General features: G+C 44.5%; 1 protein-coding gene and 1 pseudogene across 1 annotated transcript in view; one reads left to right on the top strand and one right to left on the bottom strand.

Annotated features, from left to right (window-relative positions):
* The first annotated feature begins 5,107 nt into the window (after nucleotides 1-5,107).
* The window catches only part of LOC122681770 (translation initiation factor IF-2-like), a 29,335-nt gene continuing 8,336 nt past the window's right edge, over nucleotides 5,108-26,106 (top strand). Inside the window, exons 1-2 of the mRNA XM_043884196.1 lie at nucleotides 5,108-5,282; nucleotides 6,525-6,625. Coding sequence (XP_043740131.1) covers nucleotides 5,108-5,282; nucleotides 6,525-6,625 — 276 coding nt within the window. The remainder of the gene's footprint in view (nucleotides 5,283-6,524; nucleotides 6,626-26,106) is intronic.
* LOC122682274 lies at nucleotides 5,437-5,535 on the bottom strand (annotated as a pseudogene).

Below are 26,106 nucleotides of genomic sequence, written 5' to 3'. Positions count from 1 at the left end.
GATATGCAGATGACACCACCCTTATGGCAGAAAGTGAAGAGGAACTAAAGAACCTCTTGATGAAAGTGAAAGAGGAGAGTGAAAAAGTTGGCTTAAAACTCAACATTCAGAAAAACAAAGATCATGGCATCCGATCCCATCACTTCATGGCAAATGGATGTGGAAACAATGGAAACAGTGACAGACTTTATTTTTGGGGGCTCCAAAATCACTGCAGATGGTGGCTGCCATGAAATTAAAAGACACTTCCTCCTTGGAAGAAAAGCTATGACCAACCTAGACAGCATATTAAAAAGCAGAGACATTACTTTACCAACAAAGGTCCATCTAGCCAAAGCTATGGTTTTTCCAGTAGTCATGTATAGATGTGAGAGTTGGAGTATAAAAAAAGCTGAGTGCCAAAGAATTGATGCTTTTGAAGTGTGGTGTTGGAGAAGACTCTTGAGAGTCCCTTGGACAGCAAGGAGATCCAACCAGTCCATCATAAAGGAAGTCAGTCCTGAATATTCACTGGAAGGACTGATGCTGAAGCTGAAACTCCAATATCTTGGCCACCCAATGCGAAGAACTGACTCATTGGGAAAGACCCTGGGACTGGGAAAGATTGAAGGCAGGAGGAGAAGGGGAAGACAGAGGATGAGATGGTTGGATGGCATCACCAACATGATGGACATGAGTTTGAGTAAACTCCCGGAGTTGGTGATGGACAGGGAAGCCTGGTGTGCTGCAGTCCATGGGGTCACAAAGAGTCAGACATGACTGAGCGACTGAACTGAACTGAGAGCACCATCAATCTATGCATAAGAAAATCAAGGACAATAATATTTGACACATCTTTAAGAATGACTGTTGTGTAAGACAGGACACTGCGTCTACTTCTAACCCTACACCAGTCCATCTCCCTTCCCCATCTATGCCTCAAGCTCCTCCATTTCCACCATTCATTTCTCAATTATATGCCCTGCCTGTATTGAACACTGTTTTGCTTTTTTCAATACTGTGTATTTCTTGCCTCTTTCCCTGGATCATAAAACCCTCCAGCAGAATGGAGGGGTATATAATCAACCAATTTCTCTCAGTGCCCAACACAAAATGGCATTTCCCAGCATGTCACTGACCATTAGGATGGGGGTTAAAACACCAGAGAGACAGAATTTGCCACACTGCTATACAATATAAATATGCATTCATGTCTTAGCTTTGAGATCATCACCAAGTTACCAAGAACAAAGGAAAACAATAGGTGTTTATTTCCAGTGTTTGCAGTCTTTCTAAATTACCAAAGGTATGACTAGGACACAGCCACAACTTTGTATAAAACTTGAACCTGGGTTACAGGAAATGTGTGTCTGTGCAGACATGACCTCTGTCTTGGACCGGTAAGTACGCACTGCCTCTGTGACTAAGCGTGAAATCACCCCTTTCCTGAGACCACGCCCTGCTCCCTTCCCACCTTCTCTGGGTGTCACAGGCAAGCAGGACACGGTTGAAGACAGGCAGACATAGGTCTTCCTTTCCCAGCCACTTTACTTTTCCCTTCTTTCTAGTCATCATCCTCAGCTTTGCCACCAGTCCTTGCTTTTTTTTTTTTTTCCTATAAAAACTATTATTTATTTTCCTTTAAAAACAGATATAAGAATTTGTCCTCAGGGTCATGCATAGAAGTTTAGACCCAAGTTGAAAGGCTTTTAGGCAGCTTGGAATGCTGAACTTTTCACCTTAACAATGAGTTAAGGTGACAATGGGCATCCTATATCACTCAGTGGTCTCCACAATGTTTGATCCTTTGAGCATTTCTGAAGGCTGAAAAGACAGAGGTCAAAGTGATAGTCAGTTGGGTTCCTAGTGAGAGCTCTCTTTCTGGCTTGTAGATGGCTGCTTTCTTACTGCGTCCTGCACGGCAACAGAAGACAAGACCAGTTCTTCTTTGAAAAGGGTCTGGAAATTTCTAATCAAAGGGCTTTTCCCTGTCCCCTTGGAGCTTCTCCTAGGCCTGGGAGGGAGGCCTAACGAGAACTCGGGCTGATTTCTCCCCTTTATCCTTTTGCCTAGGGCAGTCCAGGCTGATTGTCACCTGCAGGTCATCTGCCTCCCAGGCTCTTATCTGATTTTCTAGGGCTTTCCCACATAGCACAACATAGGTACTATACATTGGTAGCCTGAAATGTGTAGGGAACACTGGACCTGCATAGGCATTTTCTTTACATTCTATACTTTTTTTTTTTTTGGCCACTCGATAGCATGTAGGATCTTATTTTCCCAATCAGGAATCAAACCCAGGTCCTTCCAGTGGAAGCTTGGAATCTTAACCACTGAATTGCCAGGTAAGTCCCTACACTCTACATATTTGTTGTTTTTTTAATAAATTCATCACCAACATTTTACAATCAAGGGATTTTACGTATCAGTTGAGAAGCCTCACTGCTCCTTAGAGACTGGGAGGTCTGGCTGTCCGTGGGTTGCATGTCTCCCTGGCACCGTTTAGACACGGAGGCAATATTTCCCTTTAGTGCTCCCTGTCACCCCTCACTGTTGTGCCCCCAGGATTACTTGTATTCAGTGAGTACCTGCTGAGGCAGAAACTGGAGAGCAGTTCACAAAACATGATTCCTCTTCTTTCTGAACACACAAGACTTTCTCTCCCATCCTCCCTTGCAGCTAGGTGTGGTCATGTGACTGTGGAATGGAAGGGGTCACTTTACGGTGACCGCTATAAAATCCCTCACAGGTGATCATCCATGCTCTCTTCTCCTGCACTGGATGGAATCAAACCCTGTGTTAAAAACAGAAAGATGTCAGGTTGGCAGATCCACCTGCAAGGAATGAAACTAGTTTTATCATGTTTGAGTGATTATGCATTTTGAGTTCTTTTGTTATAGCAGCTAACATGACCTCAGCACACATGCCTTTGAACTTCCTAGGAAGTCTGTGACATGATTTAATGTCTCACCTTACATTGATTCAGCCGTTATTAATCTCTCTGAAAGGCACCATTTCTTATAGAAATCTACCCATCATGAACTTCAAAAGATATACTTCCATCCTGGAACTCCTTAGTAATTAGCTTTTTCTAACAACATTAATTTGTGCAGCTATGTTTGTGTGTGAATTTGCCTGGCCCTTAAATCTTCATCTTATACCCTAGAATTCTGACTCTGATCTCTATGACCTTCTTTTTGGAAAAGTAAGGGATTCTTACAAACAACAGAATTAGAATAAATAAAATCACAGTCCTTGGAATCTGAAAAAATTCACTGAGACAGTTTAGTCCATCAATAAAAGTTTTTTCCAAGGTAACCAAGGTCTAGAAAACAAAAATGACTTGCCTAAAAATGACACAGCCAGAAGATATTAGAGAGAAGAATCAAACTCTCCTTTTTTCTTCCTAATGCAGAGTACTTAACATTATCCTCCACCTCTGATTGCAACCCCAGTGTTACTTTGCCTTTCTCCACCACACACACATCTCCAGCAATTTATGGAACATTTATTATGTGCCAAGTACTATCTGAGTCTTTTACTTGCATTTTAAAAAATTTAATCTCAGAATAGATATAAGAAGTTGTATTACCATTTCTATTTTTCAGATGTGAAAAAGCAATCGGTTAATGAAATTTTTAAAGATCACACAGCTAGGAAATGGAAGGTAGGGTTTAGGTCAAAAATCCATATTCCTAAAGGCATGTTATATTTGCGTGTTGCAATCTTATCCTACTCTCTAGAGGAGCACTTTTGTGTCAATTACCTTTTCTTGGGAAACAAAACACACAAAACATGGTAGCTTAAAACAACCGTCACTCCTTTAGCCCCTGATACCATGGGATGCCAAATTTGGGCTGGGCTCAGCAGCACAGTTCTTCTGCTGCTCTTGGCCGGGCTCACTCATGTATGAGGTCAGCTGTTGAGTTAGCTGGTAGGTAGATGAGTTAGATGGCCTCATACTCATATCTGAGACCTTAGCTGGGAGAGCCAGGATGACCGACACGGCAGGGTCTCCCTCCACAGGGCCCCTCCTCCTCTAGCAGGCCAGTCAAGGCTTGTTTCCATGGTGATGGTTACAGTTTCCAAGAGCCTGAGAGCACTGAGAAAGGCAAATACCAAGGCACAAGTACTTTTCAATTCTATGTGGATTTTTGACTGAGCCAAAGCTGAGTGCCCCAATTCCCACATTGTATTGTTCAAGAATCATGATATATGAATATATATATATATGATATCCTTCTATTTCTGCCATAGAGAACATGATAGAAGCATATATATATATATATAAAACAGTGATAGTATGTATTTCCTCTACATTATTTGAAAATAAGTTAAAACAGACATAATGCTTCTTTACCCTTAAATATTTTGGTGTGTATTTCCAAAATCAAGGCTTACATAATCAACCATACAATTATTAAAAATTAGGAAATTAACTTTACAATACCGCCACATGATCAATCTCAAACTGTCCATTTAGCAGCCATTAGCAACATGTGACTATTTATACTTAAATTTAAGCTAATTGAGATGAAGCATTCAGTTCCTTGGTCACATGAGCCACATTTATAATGCTCAATAGCCATATATGCCTAGAGACCATTGTATTGAATTGTACAGAGAACATTTGCATCATCACAGAAAGGCCCATTGGACAGTGTTGACCCATAGCTTTCAAATACTGTTTAGGATATAATTACAGATTTATAGACATAAAATAGGTATGTTTACAAGATTGTAGTCACAAGGTAGCGATTATTACCTCCAATTTTTACGTATGGAGACAAAATTAGGAAAGTGAACTGAGTCCATGGCTGTATATTAGATAAATTCTGTAGGCAAGGATTAGAGTCCAAATTCTATCATTTGAAAGACTTTTCTCTTACCATGATACCACATTCCATTTTAGAGAATGTCCCTGTCTTAGGCTGGGTACTCAAGAAGCAGAACCTGAGACAAGGTCTCATGTGCTTAAATTGATCAAGTTCTTCTTTTACTCAGGAAGAACTCCCAGAGAAATAGGAGAAGGTTGGGAAGTAGGACAGGAGAAGTGAGTCACAGGAAGTGGCCATTTCAGACCCATCCCAGCCCCAGTCTGATTCTGTGGGCTCCTGTGGCATGAACGATGGCACACGCTCTGTCCCGCCGGGAAGCAAGTGAGCGGGGCTTCCACACACCCACACTGTCGGCCACTGGCTCCAGGCCGTGCCAGCAGACACAAGCTCCCAGGTTCTTCTGGACCCCTGCTTGCAGGATGGACAAAGCAGCGACAGTAGCCCAAGGGCGGTCCTCTGAAGAAGGTCAGCAGTTCCCACTGCTGGCATCAAAGCACACAGAGGCCGAGGCGTGACGCCGTCAGCCAGCAGTGGGTCCAGGAACGTGGGCAGCAGCCTGGCAGAAACCGCGATAGGGTATTCCACCTATTTTTTTTTTTTTTTTTTCTTTTTTTTTTAAAAAAATATGGAACGCTTCACGAATTTGCGTGTCATCCTTGCGCAGGGGCCATGCTAATCTTCTCTGTATCGTTCCAATCACCTATTTTTATCAATAAAATGTGTTCATGAAACATCTCCCCGTGCGGCCTTTTGTGTAAATAAAACTTAAAATAAATCTAGCTAGTTTGTAAATAAATGCTCATTTACTTACCCTGGCCTCTTTCCATAAGACATTTGCTTGAGCCTTTAATACCAGTTGAGGAATTATGGGTGTGGTAGGTGGGGCCATCCTTGATAAGCAGCATAAAATCAAAGGGCAGGAGCCATGGAAAACAGATCCAGGGACAACCTAGTGCAAAACAGAGAGGAATCAATCCTTTTTCCCCTGCCTGGCAATCCACCCAGACTAGAGAAATTCACGCAAACTAGCTCAGTAAAGAGGGCATTGTTTTGTAACCACACAAGAGTGCCTCAGATAACTCAAGATGGCAAAATCCGGTGGGGCACTTTGAAGAAGTTGGGGAACCGCTAGGAACAGACTCCATCTCCTCTTTCCTTTTTTTCTCCTTTCCTACCCCAGCTCTCCAGTCCACAGGCCACAATGGCTCCAGGAGTAGATCCAGGGATACAAACATCTCACTGTCTGAGTTACTTACATTCTCAGCCAGGGCAGAATCCAACTGGCCCCATTCCCATCACGTGTCTCCCTCTGCTCCAATCCCCAGAGACTGGGAAGACTGGGTCTGTCTGTGTAAAGATGGCCAGGGCTTCCGATGAAAATAAATGGAATGGTAGACTGTTTTCTCCCCCAAACCACCAGTCCTCTGTACTCTTGAGAACCTCAACACGCCTCAGTTTGAGAAGCAGGGTCTGGTTCCCTTCTCTTGAACCAAGGCTGGAGCTGCTCTGACCAGTCGATAGAATACGGCGGTAGTGGTGCGATGGAAATTCCAAGGCTGCTAGGTCATGTAAAAGGTGCCGTTTCTGCCTGGTGCCCATGTCTCTCTCCATCTCTCGCTGTCTCCTTCTCTCCCTATTCACACTTGGGCACCTAGCCACCAGGTTAGCCACCGTTGAAAGGCTGGATGTTGACGCTCCCCCCAACAGTTCCACCTAAGGCCCCTCGACTAGCATCCACCACAGGACACCGACACAAGACCTCCAGTCCAGCCTTCAAGCTGCTCCAAAGAACCCTGAATCGAGTAGAGGTGAGCTATTCCCACCAAACCCTGCCCAAATTACTGATTTACAAGCAAAATAAATATTGTTATTAATGAATATTTTTGCTGCTGCTGGTTTGAGTCACTCATTTGTGGGGAATCCGTTGCATAGTCACGGTAACTGGTTTCAGTGAGCTTCGGCATTCCCATCTTGCCCCTCACCAGACTCTTCCCTCTGGATTTCTGATGACCTTCATGCTCCAATTCCCTTGCCTGGTCTCCTCACCTCACTGCCAACCAAGCCAAGCATGGCGCTAAGGAGTTGCAGAAGAGCAGTGTCTCCTTATTACATGGTTTCTATTCCTTCGAGGAGGATTTAGGATCCTCACTGCCCTCCCAGAACATGCAGGGTGGGAAATAAAAATAAGACCACTATGTATACTTTAAGTAAAGAGTGTGAAGAACAGTCAAAGATGAAGCCCTTCAGCTTGGCCAGGTGTAGGATATGGACTTTTTATATCCATTTATTGGCACGATAAAATATATAGGGGAAAACCTGTATTTGTTCAAACATACTACTGTGCAGAACCACTGAGACGTCGTCCCTCCTTGAATCCATCCTGACCCAAGACCTGTGGGTTCTGAAATGCCAGAAGTCTGTCTCACATATTGTTCTGGAGTGACACCTCCTGACCCATCACGCTGCAGGAAATCTGGTGAGGTGTGGGCCCTTTCTTATTATTTTGGCACGTGGTAGCATCCTGGACCTCATATTACTTCATTTTTAAAACATCATTAAGGGACTTTCTTGGTAGTGCAGTGGTTAAGAATCTACATGCCAGAGCAGGGGACATGGGTTCTATCCCTGGTCTGGGAAGATTCCACATGCCATGGAGCAACCAAGCCTGTGAGCCACAACAAATGACCCCACATGCCCCCAGTACTGTAGCCTACACGCCTAGAGCCCATGCTCTGCAACAAGAGAAGCCACTGCAATGACGCCCTCACACAACTAGAGAGCAGCCTCCACTCGACGCAGCTAGAGAAAGCCCACGCACAGCAACAAAGAGCCAGCATGGCCAAAAATAGAAAGATAAAAAAAAAAAATCATTAACTCATTAACCAATGGGGTTTATGTGGGGCAGGTGGCATTGTCCGGTGCAGTGTTCTCCAAGTGTGACTGCTGGACCAGCAGGGTCAGCATCCCTTGAGAACTTGCCAGAAATGAGAATCCCTGGACCCATCCAGAACAATGGGATTGGAAACTCTAGAAATGGGCCCAGAAATCTGTGCTTTCATGAGGCGTTTCCGATGCACTTTAAAACTTGAGAACCACTGGTCTGCTCAGGTGCAGTCAGAAATCACACCAGAGTGAAGAGAGAATGTAATAGAAGGAATTGTTAACCTGGCATAAAGTTCCAATTAATAACTGAAGAGACAAAAAGGGAAGGCCAGAGTCTCAGGAGACAGAGCCGGAGGAAGCAGCCTGCACCCCCAGGGCTGGGGAAACAAAGGTAAGAAACTGGAATTATTAAAATTTAGATGGAGGAGAGGAGGGGCCCTGCAGAACTGAGAAGAGGCCACTGAAAAGGATGAGGACTCAGCCACTCCAGAGGGTTAGCCCCCAGCGACTGGTGCCGAGCGCCTGAGGGGGTGCGAGCGAGCTGGTGCTGTGAATGGGAAATAAACCACAAACCGCAACTAACTCCTGCTGCCAGAGAATAAAGGATGCTCCGGTGATGCCCATTCAAACAGAAAGCTCCGACTGCCTCCTCCAACCTTGTCTCAATCTAGCACCCCCTGTGGGCAGCAGCTGGCAAAGCTAAACCAGGATTAATGGGCTCTGAGCCCCAGAATTACAGAGTATACAGGGAGAGCTTAGAGCTGAGAGATAATAGCCTAACAACTGTCAAGTTTATCTGGAGCTATTGTTTCCAAGGAGCCTTATGTGGTGTCGGGACACACATCTCACTTGGGACAGGCTGCCCATTGCCTAGAAATCTGACGCCCACTATATCCTGAGCGCTGGGTGTTGACTCACTGACATACGCATGTGTGTTGGTAGGGGTTGGAGGGGGTGCTCAGAAATAACAGGGTGCATTTTTGTTGGCCTTTCATTGCAAAATGGCCAGGGATTTCATTGCAAAATCCCCCTGCTGTAGGGGATGAAGGCTAGAGAAGGAAGAATGGAAGGGGGCAGCTGAAAGAGCAGAGATTCTGGGTGAGGGGAAGGAACTGAAGGATACTGTGGACTCCGAGCCTTCTGTTGCTTCCAAGAATGAAATGTTCAGCAGCGTGGTCTGCTACTGTCTTCCTGGAACATCAACATTCCCGATGAATGATAACTCCTTGGATTTCCAAGTGCTAGCACAGGCCCAGCAGGCATGCTCTGCGGCTCTTTCAGAGAGCTGTGTCCTGGCTTTAAGAGGAGAAGGTGGCCGTCCTGGAGGCCTCCTCTGACGGCTGGCAGCCCCAACCCCAGCCCCTACTGCACAGGTCCTGCCAGCCCCCCACCACTCTCAGGCGACCCCGCCACAGCAGCTAAGACAGGTCTCTGGCTCTTTCAGGGAAGAGGGCACGATGCTCAGTGAAGAAAGAACATGCAAACTTTCAATGAATTGAAAACACATTTTGAGGGAGAAGGAAATAAATCACCTGTTGGGCAGTGGAAAGTCATGAGAACTATTTCATTAAGGTCATGGACAGCTGGAGACCCCTTTGTATTTCTCAGGCAGCTCTAGCCCATGCTTCGACCATTTCTCAGGAAACCCCAAGATAGTACCTTGGGAAGTGCTGGTAATAAGATGCTTTTTACAGGAAGAAAATGAAGGTAAAAAGAAGATACGTTGTACACTGTACTTGGGCCACACTTCCTTGGCAGTTCTTAGAACGAAAGCTTTTCCTAATGTTTGAGACCGAGGCCCACTCTAAAACTTATCCTTAATGTACTGATTCCATGTAGAGCAACTGCTGTGCCTCCACTCACACCCAGCTCTGAATCTAAATAAATTTAAAAGATTTATCACAAGGAAAGTGGGCTTCTCATGCATCTTTGTAGAAAGGAAACAAACTATTACAATTTGATGTATCATCCAGCTTCGGAAGCCTCGCTATGAAGAAGATGGAGCTCAAGTGCTTTATCCTGGCACTCAAGGTCATCGAGAGTCTGGCCACAAGCTTGTCTCTCACTAACCCCAAACTTCTGTTGCTTGAACACATGTTGATGTTCATAGGCTTAAATTTATGTTCACAGACTTTCTTCCAACTTATACATCTTATCTTATCAAAATCTAACTCAACTTTCCAGCTGCATTTGTTTTATGAGACCCTCTCCAACTAAACACTTCATCTATAGCCTCTTCCCTCTTCTGTACTACTCAGCACCAACTTGCTCTGACGATGATTGGCATTCCATGTGTCTTGGCTCCTCAGTGAAAATGTGAGACACAAAGGCAAGAGCCATGCTTTATACAGCCCCCTGCAGGAGACCCCAGTTCCATTCCTGGGTCGGGAAGATCCACTGGAGAAGGGACAGGCTACCCACTCCAGTATTCTTGGGCTTCCCTTGTGGCTCAGCTGGTAAAGAATCTGCCTGCAATGCGGGAGACCTGGATTCAGTTCCTGGGTTGGGAAGATCCCCACCCAGGAGGGATCTTTTCCCCAGGAGGAAAAAGCTACCCACTCTAGTATTCTGGCCTGGAGAATTCCATGGACTGTATGGAGTCGCAAAGAGTCAGACACGACTGAGTGACTTTCACTTTCACTGAACACCTAAGACCTTCAATTGGGAGCATAAATGTGAATGCATATGCCAGAGTTCTCGGTGGCAAACAATAGAAACTGCCAAAGATATATATAAGGTACCTAAGAAACTAACAAAAAATATGCAAGTATTTCATAGACAAATGAATCATTGAAGGGCATTAATAAATAAATTTAATACTCAAAGTATTATACCATGTTCATGGATGGAAAGCCAAAATCATAAAAATGTTAATCAGTAAATTAAAATATAATTTTAATGTAATTTCAATAAAAATGTCTATATGTTTTTTTATGAACCTTAATAATCAGATTATAAATTCTACACAGAGGAGCAAAGGCCCAATTACAGCCAGGTCAGTTTTTAAAGAGAATGAGGATGAATGGAGGGAGAAACTCATTTCCCAAATATTCAATATTTTTATCAATAAGTACAGTGATGGTGATGAATATACTATAGTATTGGCACAGATATGAAAATAAATAGAACAGAATAGAGACTCTTGAAACAGTCGCATTTGTACATGAAAATGTTACAGGTAACAGATGAGGAACCATAGTTTATTGAGCAAGCAATGGACTATGTATTTATGTTGTAGGTGGGACAGCTCATTACACACAAAATTAGGTCCCTGCTCTACGCCACACACACAAGTCTATTCAGGCGGTCTAAAGGCCTAATGGGGACAATACAGGAGAATCTGTTATGACTTGAGGGTAAGGTTCTCAACAACATACCAAAAAAAAAAGAAACCCCAAACCTCACAAATCACAAAAATAGAGATGAATAAATTCAACAACATTAAAAGTTAACATTTCTGTATATTAAAAGACACCAAGGCTTCCCCGTTGGTTTAGTGGCAAAGAATCTGCCTGCCAACATAGGAGACACAGGTTCAATCTCTGGTCTGGGAAGATTCCACACGCTGTGGAACAACAAAGCCTATGTACCACAACTACTAAGCCTGTGCTCTGGAGCCTAGGAACTGCAACTAACTGAGCCCACCGCTGCAAATATTGACCCCTGTGCACCCTAGAGCCGGTGCTCCCCAACAAGAGAAGCCACCGCAAGGAACCCTCACACCACAGCCAGAGAGCAGCCCACTCACTGCCACGGGAGAAAAGCCCACACGGCAACGAAAACCCAGTACAGCCAAAAACAAAACAAATAAATAGAATTACACATCTAAAAGACACCGTTAAAAAAATAGACTCAAGCCACACACTGGAAGAGGGTAACTGCAATGCTGGTCATGCATGGTAAAGAATCACTGTCTGGAAGAGGGAATTCACTCCCACAAACAGGCAAGAGAAAGACCAGCAACTCAGAAGGGAGAGAAAATGGGCAAAAGATGTGTTTACTGAAGAGGAAGTTCAGATGTCTAATCATCATCTAGAAAGGGAATCAGTTTCTCAAGTAGTCAGGAAAGTGCAAATTGAAACAAAGTACAGTTTTCCAGTCGTCAAAATTTGGTAAAATAAAAAAATAAATAAGTATGATATCAGTGTTAGGAAAAGGATGAAACAATAGGACACAGAATTATTATTACGCAGTGGCAGGGTTGGAACGGAGGCAGCCACCCTGGAGAGCAACTTGGCACCAGCCAGTACACTGGAAGATATCATAAACATGCAGGGACTCAAAGTTCCACCAAGAGGAATAGACCTCAGGTAATGCTCCCAGGTGAAGCTGATACTGCCTCTCTCCCCGTTCCAAATGGAGGTAGGAAATGAGCTAGAAGCTCAACTAAACATGCAGTTAACAATCCAAGGTCCTTTAAAGAGGATTCAAGCTCCACCAACCATTTATTCCAGGACTTCCCACGTGGGACTAGTGGTAAACAACCTGCCCGCCAATTCAGGAGACATTAAACACAGATTCGATCCCTAGGTCAGAAAGATCCCCTGGAGAAGGAAATAGCAGCCCCCTCCAGTATTCTTGCCTGGAGAATTCCATGGACAGGGGAGCCTGACGGGTTACAGTCCATGGGGTCACAATGAGTTGGACAAGACTGAAGTGACTTAGCACCATAGCACAAGCATTTATTCCAACGGTTCTCAGAAAGCATATGCTTAACACTGACAGTTACTTCAACATTTAAATAGTGAGTGATAGCAACCAATAGAAGTCTGTGTCTTTGGTAGCCACTCAGCATCTCACTATCAGAACACAGATAGGATTTTAAAGGAGCTTAATTCCCAAAGATAAAGTGTCCTAAGACTGGTTTTGCAGCTTGCCACCTATGATCCAATTGAGATTTTGACCCAAATAAATTTTAACGTCAGGGAAAAGGATAGCCTCTGAATGAGGATGTCATCAGGTCAACAATTTTAAATCTGCAACTCACCTGGGACAACTTCTAACTAGAACCAGGTTTGCCAGCATGAAAAGGCCCAGTTTTTGACATGGAATGCTCAGAGACCACTATGATTCGGGTTCCACCTTTACAACCAGAACGGATTCATTATTCCATCCACTTTATACCGAGAAAGAGGGAGACCAAGGCAATGCAAAATGTAGGCTCGGCAAGGTTTCCAACAAGGGGCCTATCTTTTGTCCGTTGCTTTTAGTGGCTTTCAATCTGACCTATCAAAGGTATACCCTCGGCTCCAAAAAAGGGGAAAGAAACTATAGCTTTGTATTCCCAATTCATGTATCTTTGCCTGCGATCTTGCATTCAATTTCAGTGTAATTTGAAGAGGCCTATTCTTTTACAGAAAGGTCCCTCTTCCCACCAGGCTTGTTTGTTATTTTATGTGTTTCTGCATCACTTGTAGACTCTGCTTTGATCTGCATTCCTCCTGGATGTGGGGTTTCCTTTTCAGCTACCAAAAGGAAAGCTGGTTTGTTTGAAAATCTGTTTATTTGGATTTTTTTTCTCTGCTAGCCTAAAGTCCCTATCTTTATCAGGATGCGCAGAGCTCCGCGTCTGCCCAGCTCAAACATCACTCATTCTCCCTAAGGAAAAAGCAACTTGGAAATCTTACAGCTTGCCCAGTTGTCTCTGGAATATTCTGGGAAAGAATATTCAGGGTTTAGAGGTTTCAGGTTAGAGCTTAAGAGAAGTGATTCTTGACCAGATATATTTAATCAGCAGTGGATCTTTCGGGTTTAGATTGAGGGGAAGAAAGTTTCCTCTTTCATTGTTGCTCAACTAGGAATTTTCTCAGCAAGCCCTGGTAAGAACCTACACCATGCTCAGAGCAAGGAGATCCAGGGCAGGGTGGCATTGCTCTCCTGATCCAGGCCAGCATGGCCGTGTGGACCCAGGAAAAGAGAAAGTCAAAGTCACAGAAAAGTGATGATATCTCTGTGTCACGGTCTCCAGAATCATTTCCTTTCAAAAGAAAAGTCAGCACCTGACTCACGTATGGCTCCTAGGCTGCAACTAACACCCAGGCTCTGATTAGTGAACACTGGCTACATGAAAAGTCTTGGCCACCTTAGGGCCCCTCGGGAAAAAGGAGCCATGGTCACAGGATTAGGAACGCCTTCCAAGGCGTGGAAGGATGTGGCACACTTGGAGCATCATCAGTGAAGGCATCTAGAGGTACCGTGTGATTATCAGATCTTTGTCTTTGATGTGTGTGTCCGCAGGATGGTGGAGGGGGACCACTTGCTGGGGGCAGGACACGGGTTCCTTCAACCAACCCCATGGTTTACTGCTTATGACCTACAAATGAGATTGGCTCTCGACCAACATTTCTTGCTAGGGACAGTTCTTCGGAAGACTAGCAGTCTATAGACAAAACACAGGGAGGAAATAAAGGCTGTCTGAATAGGGAAGACAAGAGACAGTCTCCCACATCCTCCAAATGCCTCTTTGATGGGGAAACAGGATGTGTTCCCCAAAGAGCTTAGGAGACAGTCACCTCGCTGGATGGCAGCAGCCGGGACCCTCTCTTTGGAAGGTTAGCCAGCAGGATTCAATCTGAGAATCCAAACAAACTTAGGAAAACAATAGGCAGGACCAGGAAGGAATGGGAATTATTTGTCTGTTTTTAATAGAATCCTGACTTCAAATTACAGCTTTGCTCTAGGAGAAAAAAAAAATCACAGTTTTCTTTAAAGTTACACATGAACAGTTTCTGGCTTCAAAAGACAGAGATCAAAATAAACTCCAGTTGTTGCCTAAGAATCACCTCCTTTCGTGGGGACACTGGGCCTCACTCCATTTAGGGCCACCTTGGGATGGGTGATGAGTCTACAAAATGAGAATGGTTAAGTAAAATGACTCCACACAGAGACTGCTCAGCTATTCAAGTAGTGACAAACCCCAAATAGGAATTAAGAGGACTTGTTTACACCAAACTCTGAACTGTTCTGATTTCTCAGCTCAGCCATAATAGGGGAACCTTTGAGGCTTTGAGAGGCAGCAGAAACTTACACCCCACTTAAGTTACCAAAGCTCAGAAGTCCACGTGTTTGAAAAAACCGGGACTGTCAATCCAGATGTCTTTGTTTTAACAGAACATCGAGATTGGTCTTTGCTCCTTCAAAAAAGAGATTCTGTTCACATTCTAAGTGTCATTTGTGAGGTCCAGGAAGAAAGTGGGGTGGGGTCAAACTTAATTGAGGATTTCATTCTGGCAGATCCAGAAAAAACAAAAGAATCCCCTGTGGAAAATTTTGGTTTTGAGATTCAAACTGCAAAGGAAGCTCAGCAGAGTGGACAAAATTGTCTAAAAGTTCGTTAAGAGGAGAAGCCTGCCTTCTTCTCAGCATCCCCCAGGTTTAAAAAAAAAGTATGTTACACCAAAGCATCGTTGACATACAGACTCTAGATTTGCAAAATGTCTCATTCTCATCTTATCCTTCATGTCTCACGTGCCAAAACGGGACCCAGTAAGAAATGGCAGTTCTTCTTCGAAGAACTTGACATCACACACTCTGGTTTATGAAAATTCTCCTCTAAAAGGTTCAACATTTGAGTTCTATTAATAAGCTTGCCCTGAGAAGCCCTACATGAGGCCAGAATCCCAACACACAGCACCTAGAGAGTTGACTAATATTCAATTGCCCCCTCCACCCCTAACCCAGCTGGTAAGCAAAGGCACATACTCAAAACGCCAAGAGGGGCTGGGGCAGGCTATGCAAAGTGTGGACCTTGGCCCAGCAGCAGGAGCATGTAGAAGCTTGTTAAAAAGCAGCTTCTCAGGCCCCACCCCTGCTGTGTTACATCTGCATTGCTGTGGGCCAGAGGAACGAATCTGTTTAACAATTTTATTTATTTATTGGCTGCACTGGGTCTCAGTTGCAATGCGTAGGATCTAGTTCCCTGACCAGAGATGGAATCCAGGTCCCTGGGAGCACAGAGTCTTAACCACTGGGCAACCAGGGAAGTCCCTATTTAACAATTTTTCAAAGCAATTCTTCTGTACATTTGACTGCGAGAAGCACCCTGCTTAGGAGATCTTAGGGAGCTGTTTGGCAGCTGACAGGTCAGCCCTTCCGGACTTTATAAATGCAATAAGGTTTCTCCACGAAGGGGGCAGGGAGCAGAGCCTCCCAGAGGGGACAGCGAGCATCCAAGCCTCTGCATGAAAAGGGGCTTCAGAGTCAGCCACAGCTTCTTAGGATGAGGAACTTCACACACCCACCTAGCAGCGTGTGTGAAGAGCCTACAGCCGTGTCCACCCAACAGGGAGGTGTTCAATTCCATCTCTAGTGAACATGGGATCCTTCCTGCCAGCCTTCTCACGTTTCCAGGGGCCACACAAAAGAAGTGCAGGTTCAAAGCCAGAAACCTCCACAAGCCCTCTCACGTCAGAGTGGGCTCTTCACTGGCCTCAAGCTGAGCCTCTCTTGACACACACACACACACACACACTCACTCACACACACTCTCACATACACACACACACTCATATACTCTCACACACACACACTCACACACACTCTCACACACTCACTCACACACACTCACACACACCCACATACATACTAACACACACATTCACACAGTCACACACTCTCACATACTCACACACACACACTCTCACAAACACACACACTCACACACACATTCACACACAAACACACACTCACATACACATACTCACACACACACTCACATACTCTCACACACACACACTCACACACACACACTCTCACAAACACACTCACACACATATTCACACACTCACACATTCACACACTCACACACCCACACACACACATAACTCACACACACACACACTCACATGCTTCCAAACAGCCATCACACACCCAGTGTCTCTCCCATGCCCTCCTCCCCTGGGTGCGCTCACTCCGCCCCAGGACGCACCCCCTGTCACTGACGGCCAAGCCCCCCACCCACTCTGCTGCGCTGCCTATAGAGTCAAGCTCCGTCCACAGGCCGGTGTTACTGCTCCTCTAGACGCTCCACTTTCAACTGAAACCGACCTGACAAGTTCTTCATGGCACAATTACTTCATCACCCCCAGCCTCAAGCCCTGGTTAACATGCTAGCCTCTTCTCTGAAAGTGCAACCAACACAGGCCTCCTCAGAGAGAAGAAGCTGCTCAGAGCTCAAAGGTACCCGTCGGGGTGTCTTTTTAAAAAGGGTGCATTTATTCATTTATTTTCATTTCCTTCTGACTGCACTGGGTCCTCCTTGCTGCATGCAGCTTCCCCTGTGGCGGGAGCGGGGTCTCTTCCCCGCGGGGTGAGGGGTCCCCGCCGTGGCGGCTTCCCTTGCAGAGTGCAGGCCCCGCCAGGGGCTTCAGGAGTTGTGGCGGTGGGAGGTTCCCGGACCAGGGATCGAACCCCATGTCCTCTGCATTGTCAGGCAAATTCTTAACCACTGGGCCACCGGGGAAACCCCAGGGTGTCTCTCTTGAAGAGCTCGTCAGTCTTAGCTTCTGGAGTTTTTCATATTTTTTAGTTCCCATTCTGTTCAGTCAGAAAAACTTCACCCATGTCTCATCGCCTCCTACCCCTGGATTAACACTGACCTTTGGTCTTCACCCCACACCCTGGGCATGAGGATAACTGTAAATGCAGCTAAAACACATGAGAAGTTTCCCACATGCCAAGCATCGAGCTAACTATTTTACATAATTATTTCAGCTTCCCAACCGCCCTATGAGGAAAGCACTATTATCATTTCCATTCTACAGACAGGAAAACTGAGGCTTAGAGGGGCTCACTTGCCCAAATGACAGCACTAATCAAAGCATCACTGGGGTTCTAACCGAAGTCTCTTATTCCTTATGCTTTATTGCCTCTAGAGGCATGAGAAAAATTTGATCGCAAAGCAAGCATGATCCAGAAGAAACGCCCTGCACTCAGGGCTCTTCCACGCATTCCTCATCCTCTGGCACCCACTCCCATGCCCCATGTGACAAGTGCTAATGTGACATTTTCCCAGTTTCTCTCTCATGACCACTGCAGAGCCCCATTGTTATGTATCCTACAGCTTCCTCTCACCTAGCTTCCCTGGCCCATAGCACTACGAGACACACCCCTGATGGGCCCTCCAGGGGACAGAAGGCTCTGGTTATGTCATGCGTTTATCTGCCCACTTAGGACATTGTTTGTCCAGAGGCATGTTTCAACCATGGCTATACACTGGAAGATTTAGAGTCTCAGTGCCCAGCCTGCAACTGTGACCCATTAAACTAGGGTCTCTGGGGGTGGGACCCAGGTCTCTACACTCTTCAAAGTTCCCCAGGTGATCCCAACAGGTAACAGAGATGGGGAACACTGACCACAGGCTTCATCTGCCTGCTGCTGTCCAAATATTTCAAGGGCCATAGGATGACAAACTCTCCAGGATGGCCCTTCCATCTGTGTTTCTCCAGCATGCTTCCTAGACCATCCCTCACACAGTGGAAGGTAAATAAATGTCATCTGCCAGGAGACTGGGGTTTTCATGGGGGCCTTATAATAGTTTTCCTCATAGGGAAGTCACCCTAAATTAGCCACCTGGGACCACTTACTCTCCAAATCCTATTTGGGTCTCAAAACAAGCCAGAAAGAATGTAGTCTTTGAAATTATGCATACAGTTTCCTATGTTCTTTTGCTTTCTCTCTAACTGTATGACCCATGGAACTCATAAGAAGTCTTCTCCCAGCCTGGAAAGGACAGAGAAGGTCTGGGGGCCTGTTGGTACTGACAAGTATCAATGAGTTCTAGAAGAAAAAAGAGTAGGTCTGATGATCATTCGGGATATATCAATATCTTAGGATCAATCTCTGAAAATTAAAGAACTTGGTTTTAAGATCTCACACTCTTTGGTACCAGGGGAGAGACCCAAGCCTCATGGCTGTGATCGGCAATAGGGTAAAAATGGTCTTAAGAGTCTTCTTTCACCATGTCTGGCATGAAGTGTAAAAAATCTGGTAGATTCTTAACATGAATGAGCCAGAGTGAAAGGCTACTCAAATCCCCTCACACCACCTACTTTGCTTCTGCAGTTTTGCTGTCTTCTAAAGTGAGGGCATAGTAAAAGAAAGCCCAAATAGTACTTTTCCTTGAAGACTTGACTTTAGCTCCTCTCAGTCAGGGGTTATGACTCTTCCACATTAGGGAAGAGTCAGCCTCCTGGATAGGATGTCAGATCATGTGATGACACCTTTCATCTCCCTTCCAACATATGAATTAAGCCCAGGTTTTACCTCGGCCGACCGCACCTCAGTGAAAGAGCAGAGAGGATTTTCAACAGGATTAAATGATATGAACAGTTTTCAGGTTTCCACTGGGGGCCGGCTCTGTGGGGTGGGGGTGCTGCAGCAGCTGCTCCAAAGGGAGAATAAAGGATTTGCCGGAGCTTTGTGACTCCGTGTATCTGCTGAGGATTGATCTGAGAGCCTTTCTCAGCCTCCTTTTGGGGGGGGAGGAGAAGGGCTTCTTTACAAAGTCACATTATCTGGCAACAAAGCCTGACCCAGGAGGGTGGTGTTTGGGAGGTTGCACATTTGCTGGGAGAGAGGAGGCGCAGGGCTTCAGCAGATGGGTTTAGAAGCCGGGAGTGGCTGGGGGAGGCAAGCCCAGCCTCCCTGACTTTTGCAGAGCCTCTGACCGCAGCTTCTCTTTCGTGGTTCCTTGCTCCTGGCAGCTACCTCTCTGAGATTCTGACATGAAAACTGTTGTGTGTCCAGGGGCTGGGGGCAATGCCTGGAATGCAGCTCAGAAAGACCACTCAGCTATCACCTGCTGCTGCTGCTGCTAAGTCGCTTCAGTCATGTCCGACCCTGTGTGACCCCACAGACGGCAGCCCACCAGGCTCCCCCGTCCCTGGGATTCTCCAGGCAAGAACACTGGAGTGGGTTGCCATTTCCTTCTCCAATGCATGAAAGTGAAAAGGGAAAGTGAAGTCACTCAGTTGTGTCCGACTAGTAGCGACCCCATGGACTACAGCCTACTAGGCTACTCCGTCCATGGGATTTTCTAGGCAAGAGTGCTGGAGTGGGGTGCCATTGCCTTCTCCGTCAGCTATCACCTAGGGAAGGGCAAAAAACAGTGCCGGCCACTCTGGAAAGATTGGCAGGTTTTTTGTAAACATACACTTACCATGGGAACCCAGCAATCTCACTCTTAGGTATTTATTTACCTAAGAGAAATGGAACCTTATATTCTCACAAAAATTTGCATTCAAATATTTATAGCAGCTACTCGTAATCATGAGGAGCCCAAACAACTCAAAGGTCTCTCAGCTGGAGATGGACAAACACATTGCCGTACATCCCAGCAATGAGCTATCACTTGGCAAAGAAAAAGGACGGGACCGTTGACACACCAACCAACAGAGAGCGTCCCAAATGCATTAGTGAAGTGAAAGAAACCAGACTCAGAGGCTGCATGCTGTGTGGCTCCATCCATATACATTCTAGAAAAAGCAAAGCCACGGGGCTGGGGAGAGGGGGTTGAGCCCAAAGGGGCAGCCAAGAGGGGGCAGGGGAATATCCGGATCTTGAGAGTGATGGTGATCAGATGACCATGTGCAGGGAACAGTAACAGTTATGGCATGAATGGTGTGAGGAGAAGTTTTGAAACTCTCTGCCCTAGTGCAGCTTCCACCATAAACCGCACCCTCCCTCTTCTTGACGGTGTAACCAATGAGTGTTCTAGACCCCAGCACATGTTCCTGCAGTTGGTCACCAGGTGACTATATTCCATTTGCTTCCCAGAGGAGATCGCATTCAGACACAAGCGGTGGGTTTTCTTACTCAGATGGGCCCAACTCCTTCCCCTTGGGGCTTCCTCCTTTCTCTCATGAAGAATGCATGGCCTTGCCATCCTTCCTTGCACTTATCCTTTTAATACAGCTTCCCTTTTTTTTCCCCTCTTCAAATTCTTCATTGACAAAATGAAAGGCAAATTATATTGTGTTGATGACATGATTAAAGGACCATTTGGGACCTCTGCTTCCTGCCAAGGGGCATCCTGGCCTCTGCCCCAGTGCCAATGGCCTTGAGAGCATCACTCCTCCAAGTGCATTCTGGGACTGGCAGCATTGGCCTTAGCTGGGAGCTCATGAGAAATGCAGACTCCTAGGCTTGCCCCAGACCAGTAATGAGGATCTGCCTTTTCGCAAGATGTTTGAGGATTCCCACTCCCTTTTAAAGTTGTCTTGCTCATATTCACTAAGAATTTATTTTTAGCAATTCACACTTATTCTCATCAAGCTATATTCAATTTAATTTGCATAGAAACAACATCTTTCTTCCAGCACTCATATTCCATTGGTTTATGTAATAGTGAATTAAATGATGTAATTACAATAACAAGTACAACTGGCATATACAGTTTTGGGAGCTCATCCAAACTGACTATTGGAAAATATAACATCTTACCCCTCTTTGGAACAGAAATTAGTCTATTAGCTGCCAGAATTCTCCATGCTGTGGGTTACAGTTAATATTTATTAAAGAAGGAATGAAGGACATAGTTCAAATTGATGACTAGGCTAAGCAAAGGATGGTTACAGGAGTCTCTATCTTGACTTTTATAGGAGATCCTGCTAATAACGTATTTTTAAGATAACTTGAGCAGACTCAAGGTTATTTGTATAATAATGCCACCTGAGCTCAGATTTCAGCTTCCTTTCTGAAGTGGAGGCCACTGAGTTAAGGTTGGTTACCCCAGGTTATGCTTAACTCACAGAAGTTTACTAGTGGCAATTACCACTCATTGCATGCTTACAAGTAATTTTTGTGTTTCCGTTTTCTTTAAAATTTCACCCATGGCAACAAAAGCAAAAATAAACAAGTGAGACTACCTCAAACTAAAAAGCTTCTGCACAACAAAGGAAACAATCAACAAAACGAAAGGGCAGTCAACTGAACGGGAGAAAATAATTGCAAGTCACACATTTGATAATAGGCTAATATCCAAAAGAACTCAATCACCAAAAAAAATAAAATCCAATTAAAAAATGGTCTGAAGCTCTGAATAGACATTTTTCCATAGAAGACATACAGATGGCCAACAGGTACACAAAAGGTGCTCAACATCACTAATCATCAGGGAAATGCAAATCAAAACCACAAAGAGATATCAACTCACACTTGTCAGAATGACTATTCATCAAAGAGACATCAAAGAGAAATAACAAGAGTCAGCAAGGATGTAGAAAAAGGAACAATTGTGCGATGTTGGTGGGAAGGTAAATTGGTGCAGCCACTATGGAGAACAGTATGGAGGTTCCTCAAAAAGCTAAAAATACAACTACCATTCTTGTTGTTCAGTCACTAACTGTGTACGACTCTTTGTGACCCCATGGACTGCAGCACACCAGGCTTCCTATCCTTCACTATCTCCCAGAGTTTGCTCAACTCATGTCCATTGAATTGATGATGCCAGCCAACCATCTCATCCTCTGTCACCCCCTTCTCCTCCTGCCTTCAATCTTTTCCAGCATGAGGGTCTTTTCCAACGAGTCAGCTCTTCACATTAGGTGGCCAAAGTATTGGAGCTTCAGCTTCAGCATCAGTCCTTCCAATGAATATTTGGTGATGATTTCCTTTAGGATTGACTGGTTTGATCTTCTTGCAGTCCAAGAGACTCTCAAGAGTCTTCTCCAGCACCACAATTGGAAAGCATCAGTTCTTTGGCACTCAGTCTTCTTTATGGTCCAGCTCTCACATCCATTTCTGACTATGAAAAAAACCATAGCTTTGACTATATGGACCTTGTTGGCAAAGTGCTGTCTCTGCTTTTTAATACACTGTCTAGGTTTGTCATATCTTTTCTTCCAAAGATCAATCATCTTTTAATTTCATGGCTGAAGTCACCATCCACAGTGATTTTGGAGCCCAAGAAACTAAAGTCTGTCACTGCTTCCACTTTTCCCCATCTATTTGCCATGAAGTGATGGGACCAGATGCCATGATCTTAGTTTTTTGAATGTTGAATTTTAAGCCAGCTTTTCACTCTCCTCTTTCACTTTCATCAAGAGGCTCTTCAGTTCCCCTTCACTTTCTGCCATAAGGATGGTGTCATCTACATATCTAAGGTCACTGATATTTCTCCCAGCAACCTTGATTCCAGCTTGTGCTTCATTCAGCCTGACATTTCTCACAATATACTCTGCGTAGAAGTCAAATAAGCAGGGTGGCAATATACAGCCTTGACGTACTCCTTTCCCAATTTGGGAACAGTATGTTGTCCCATGTCTGGTTCTAACTGTTGCTTCTTGACCTGCATCAGATTTCTCAGGAGGCAGATAAGGTGGTCTGGTATTCCCATCTCTTTAAGAATTTTCCCAGCTTGTTGTGATCCACACAGTCAAAGGTTTAGCATAGTCAATGAAGCAGAAGTAGATGCTTTTCTGGAATTCCCTTGCTTTTTCTATGATCCAAGGGATATTGGCAATTTGATCTCTGGTTCCTCTGCCTTTTCTAAACCCAGCTTTTATGTCTGTAAGTTCTCAGTTCAGGTATTGTTGAAGCCTGGCTTGAAGGATTTTGAGTATTACCTTGCTAGCATGTGAAATGAGCGTAATTGTGTGACAGTTTGATCATTCTTTGGCATTGCCTTTCTTTGGGATTAGAATGAAACCATATGATCCAGCAATTCCACTTCTGGGTATTTATCCAAAGGAAACAAAAACAATAATTTAAAAAGACATTTGCAATCCCCCCACCCCAGGATCACTGCAGCATTACTTAACAACAGCTAGGATATGAAAACAGCCTACATGTTATGGGTAGATGAAAGGCTAAAGAAATTGTGATATATATGTATACTGGAATATTATTCAGCCATAAAAAGAACAAATCTTGCCATGTGCAGCAATATGGGCAGACGTTGAGGGTATTAAGTAAAATAAGTCAAAGACATACCATATGACCTCTCTTATATGGGGAAACTGTAAAAAGCTGTTAGACTGGAGAACAGATTGGCAGCTGCAAGAGGATGGGTGTGGTGGATGTAAGAAGTGAGTGGGCTGTTTGGGGGAGTTTCATTTAAATGAACTGAATGAAAACTTTTCAAAACTTTCACCCATGGAGGCCATACTGTTATCTACTGCTACAATAGGGCTGTGTAACCAACCAGCTCCAGACCTATTGACCTGAAATGGAGTAGTTGTTATTTCTCACACGTCTGTGAATCACCTCGGAGGCTGGGCTTCCTGGTTTGTCTGGAGTCAACTGGTGGGTCAGAGGAGACTGGTCAAGAAAAATCTGGTCTGGGATCCTCAGTTCTCCTGCCCATAATCTCTCACCCTCCTTCCAGTTAGCCCAGCTTGCTCCATGACTGCAGCAGAGTCTTTGTGTTTTTAAAAAATATTTATCTATCTATTTGGCTGTACCTCATCTTAGTTGTGGCACGTGGGGGCTTTGATCTTTGTTGCAGCATGCAGGATCCTTCGTTGTGGCATGTGAGATCTAGTTCCATGACCAGGGCTCGAACCCGGGCCCCCTGCATTCGGAGTACAGAGTCTCAGCCGCTGGACCACCGGGGAAGTCCCCACCACAGAGTCTTGAAGTGAAAGGGAAGCAAGTTCTCTTGGCCTGCGCTGAGCTGGTGCACCATCACTTCTGCATTGATTCGTGGCCGCAGCAAGTCATGAGGCCAGTACAGACGTGGGGCTGGGGCAGGGGGTGGTGGCAAACCACTGGGGCGAATTTCTGCAATTCACCGGTCATAGATTAATTTGTAATTAAAAAAAAATTATCTTAGAGCTAATTGAGTACTTTTCCAATGCAATGCCTTTACTAAACGGGTCTACATAGAGTATTTTAATGAATATATATCAAATGTTTGCTTAAGAATATACTGTACTGTTTATATGACCACCTTATGCTAGGTGTTATTCATGCAATTTTGATGTCCAGTTTATTCTCATGTTGCTACCACAAGAGACCTGCTTTAACTGTGAGTTAATATGAAGAGGATTAAAATAAAACAGAACTGGACATAATATATAATGTTGGGTTTGTGCCAGGTGAAGTATTAATGCAATTTTGAAAGCAGGAAAGGCTAGATGAAGAAAGCTTGAGAAGTAAATTTAAACTCCCTGGCTCTAAGCTTATAACCTTATTACTATTATCTGTGGAGTGGAGGTCTGGAAAAAATCAAGATTAAAAAAAAAAATGAAGTCTAGTATCTTTTGATTGAAGATTAGCCAAAATACCATTTTTTTCTCATAAAACTCACGTTTTTGAGAAAGTTAAATGGCTTATTTCAGTACTTATCTAAAAAAGCCTTTTATAAGTACCCTCTCTCACAATTAAGGTACTTATATCTCATTAGTTTTACTCCCCAGAAAAAGTTTACTGAGTTCATCAAAATCAATAAGTTTACACAAGAGAATTCAATTGAAAAAAAAAGAAAGAAATTCACTGTTACTGACCTAGGTAATTACAACCATGTAAACTAGAAGATCAGAGGTCTCAGACTGTATTGTTAGAACTTACACTGGGTCAATCTTTGGGCAGGGCAATTTGTGAAACATTTTTTGAACAAGAACAATTAAATTGCTAGGATTTTAATCTGTAATCATTTCCCACACATGAGAATTTATTCAGTGATTCAGTAATAGTCGCTGAGCAGTATGTAAAAAACAAGAAACAAAAAAGCCGCCATGCTAGACAGTTGGGCATCATCTTTGGATTAGCATAACTCTCAGAAAGATGTACCCAGGGACCAAGGGACCGCCCTCTCCTGCCCGCCCCCGCACCCCTTTCTCAGAGCAGCGCTTTGTGTCAGGCCTCAACTTCCAAGTGTTTCATTCTGAGAAGCAGTTGTATTTTCAGAGTTCCATGAATATAAGACCCAAGCCCCCCTGTATTTCCACAATCATGCACCTTCATAAATGTGGGTGTCTTGCATCACAAAATACCAGGGAAAGCTCTGCTGCATCTGAGGGACCAGCCCTTTGGCACTCCGCAGATAATCTTGCAGCTGTCTGTTTTTCTTGATCACTCTGGCCGCCGGCAAGCTTATCATCCAATTCTCCACTCAGGTAGTCGTGCCTGACCTGTCTTCCTTTATTCTTTTTCCTCCCTGGTTAAGATCTACCTTCAAGCTCCATTTTCCCTGGTCCTGAGATTTATTTGTTCATATATTTTACCTGAAAGTCACTTGAAATCTTTTTTTAAAGACTAGGCTGGTGTATAAATGTATAGTTGGAAAAAAATCAATGTAAGCAATTCCCATTATGACACGGAGCTCATGATTGATGAGATCTACCCCCAAAATGTAGATTTGAGTAACCAACCCAGTGACACAATATGGCCACAGCCATTGGGAAGAACCTCTCATAACTTCTGCGTAACTAATGCATAGACTGTCTCTATATTCAGTGTGGATGAG

This window comes from Cervus elaphus, chromosome 23, assembly GCF_910594005.1.
Source record: "Cervus elaphus chromosome 23, mCerEla1.1, whole genome shotgun sequence".
Classification (NCBI taxonomy): domain Eukaryota; kingdom Metazoa; phylum Chordata; class Mammalia; order Artiodactyla; family Cervidae; genus Cervus; species Cervus elaphus.
Note: the sequence above shows the minus strand (reverse complement) of the source record. Positions and strands in the feature narration are given on the sequence as shown.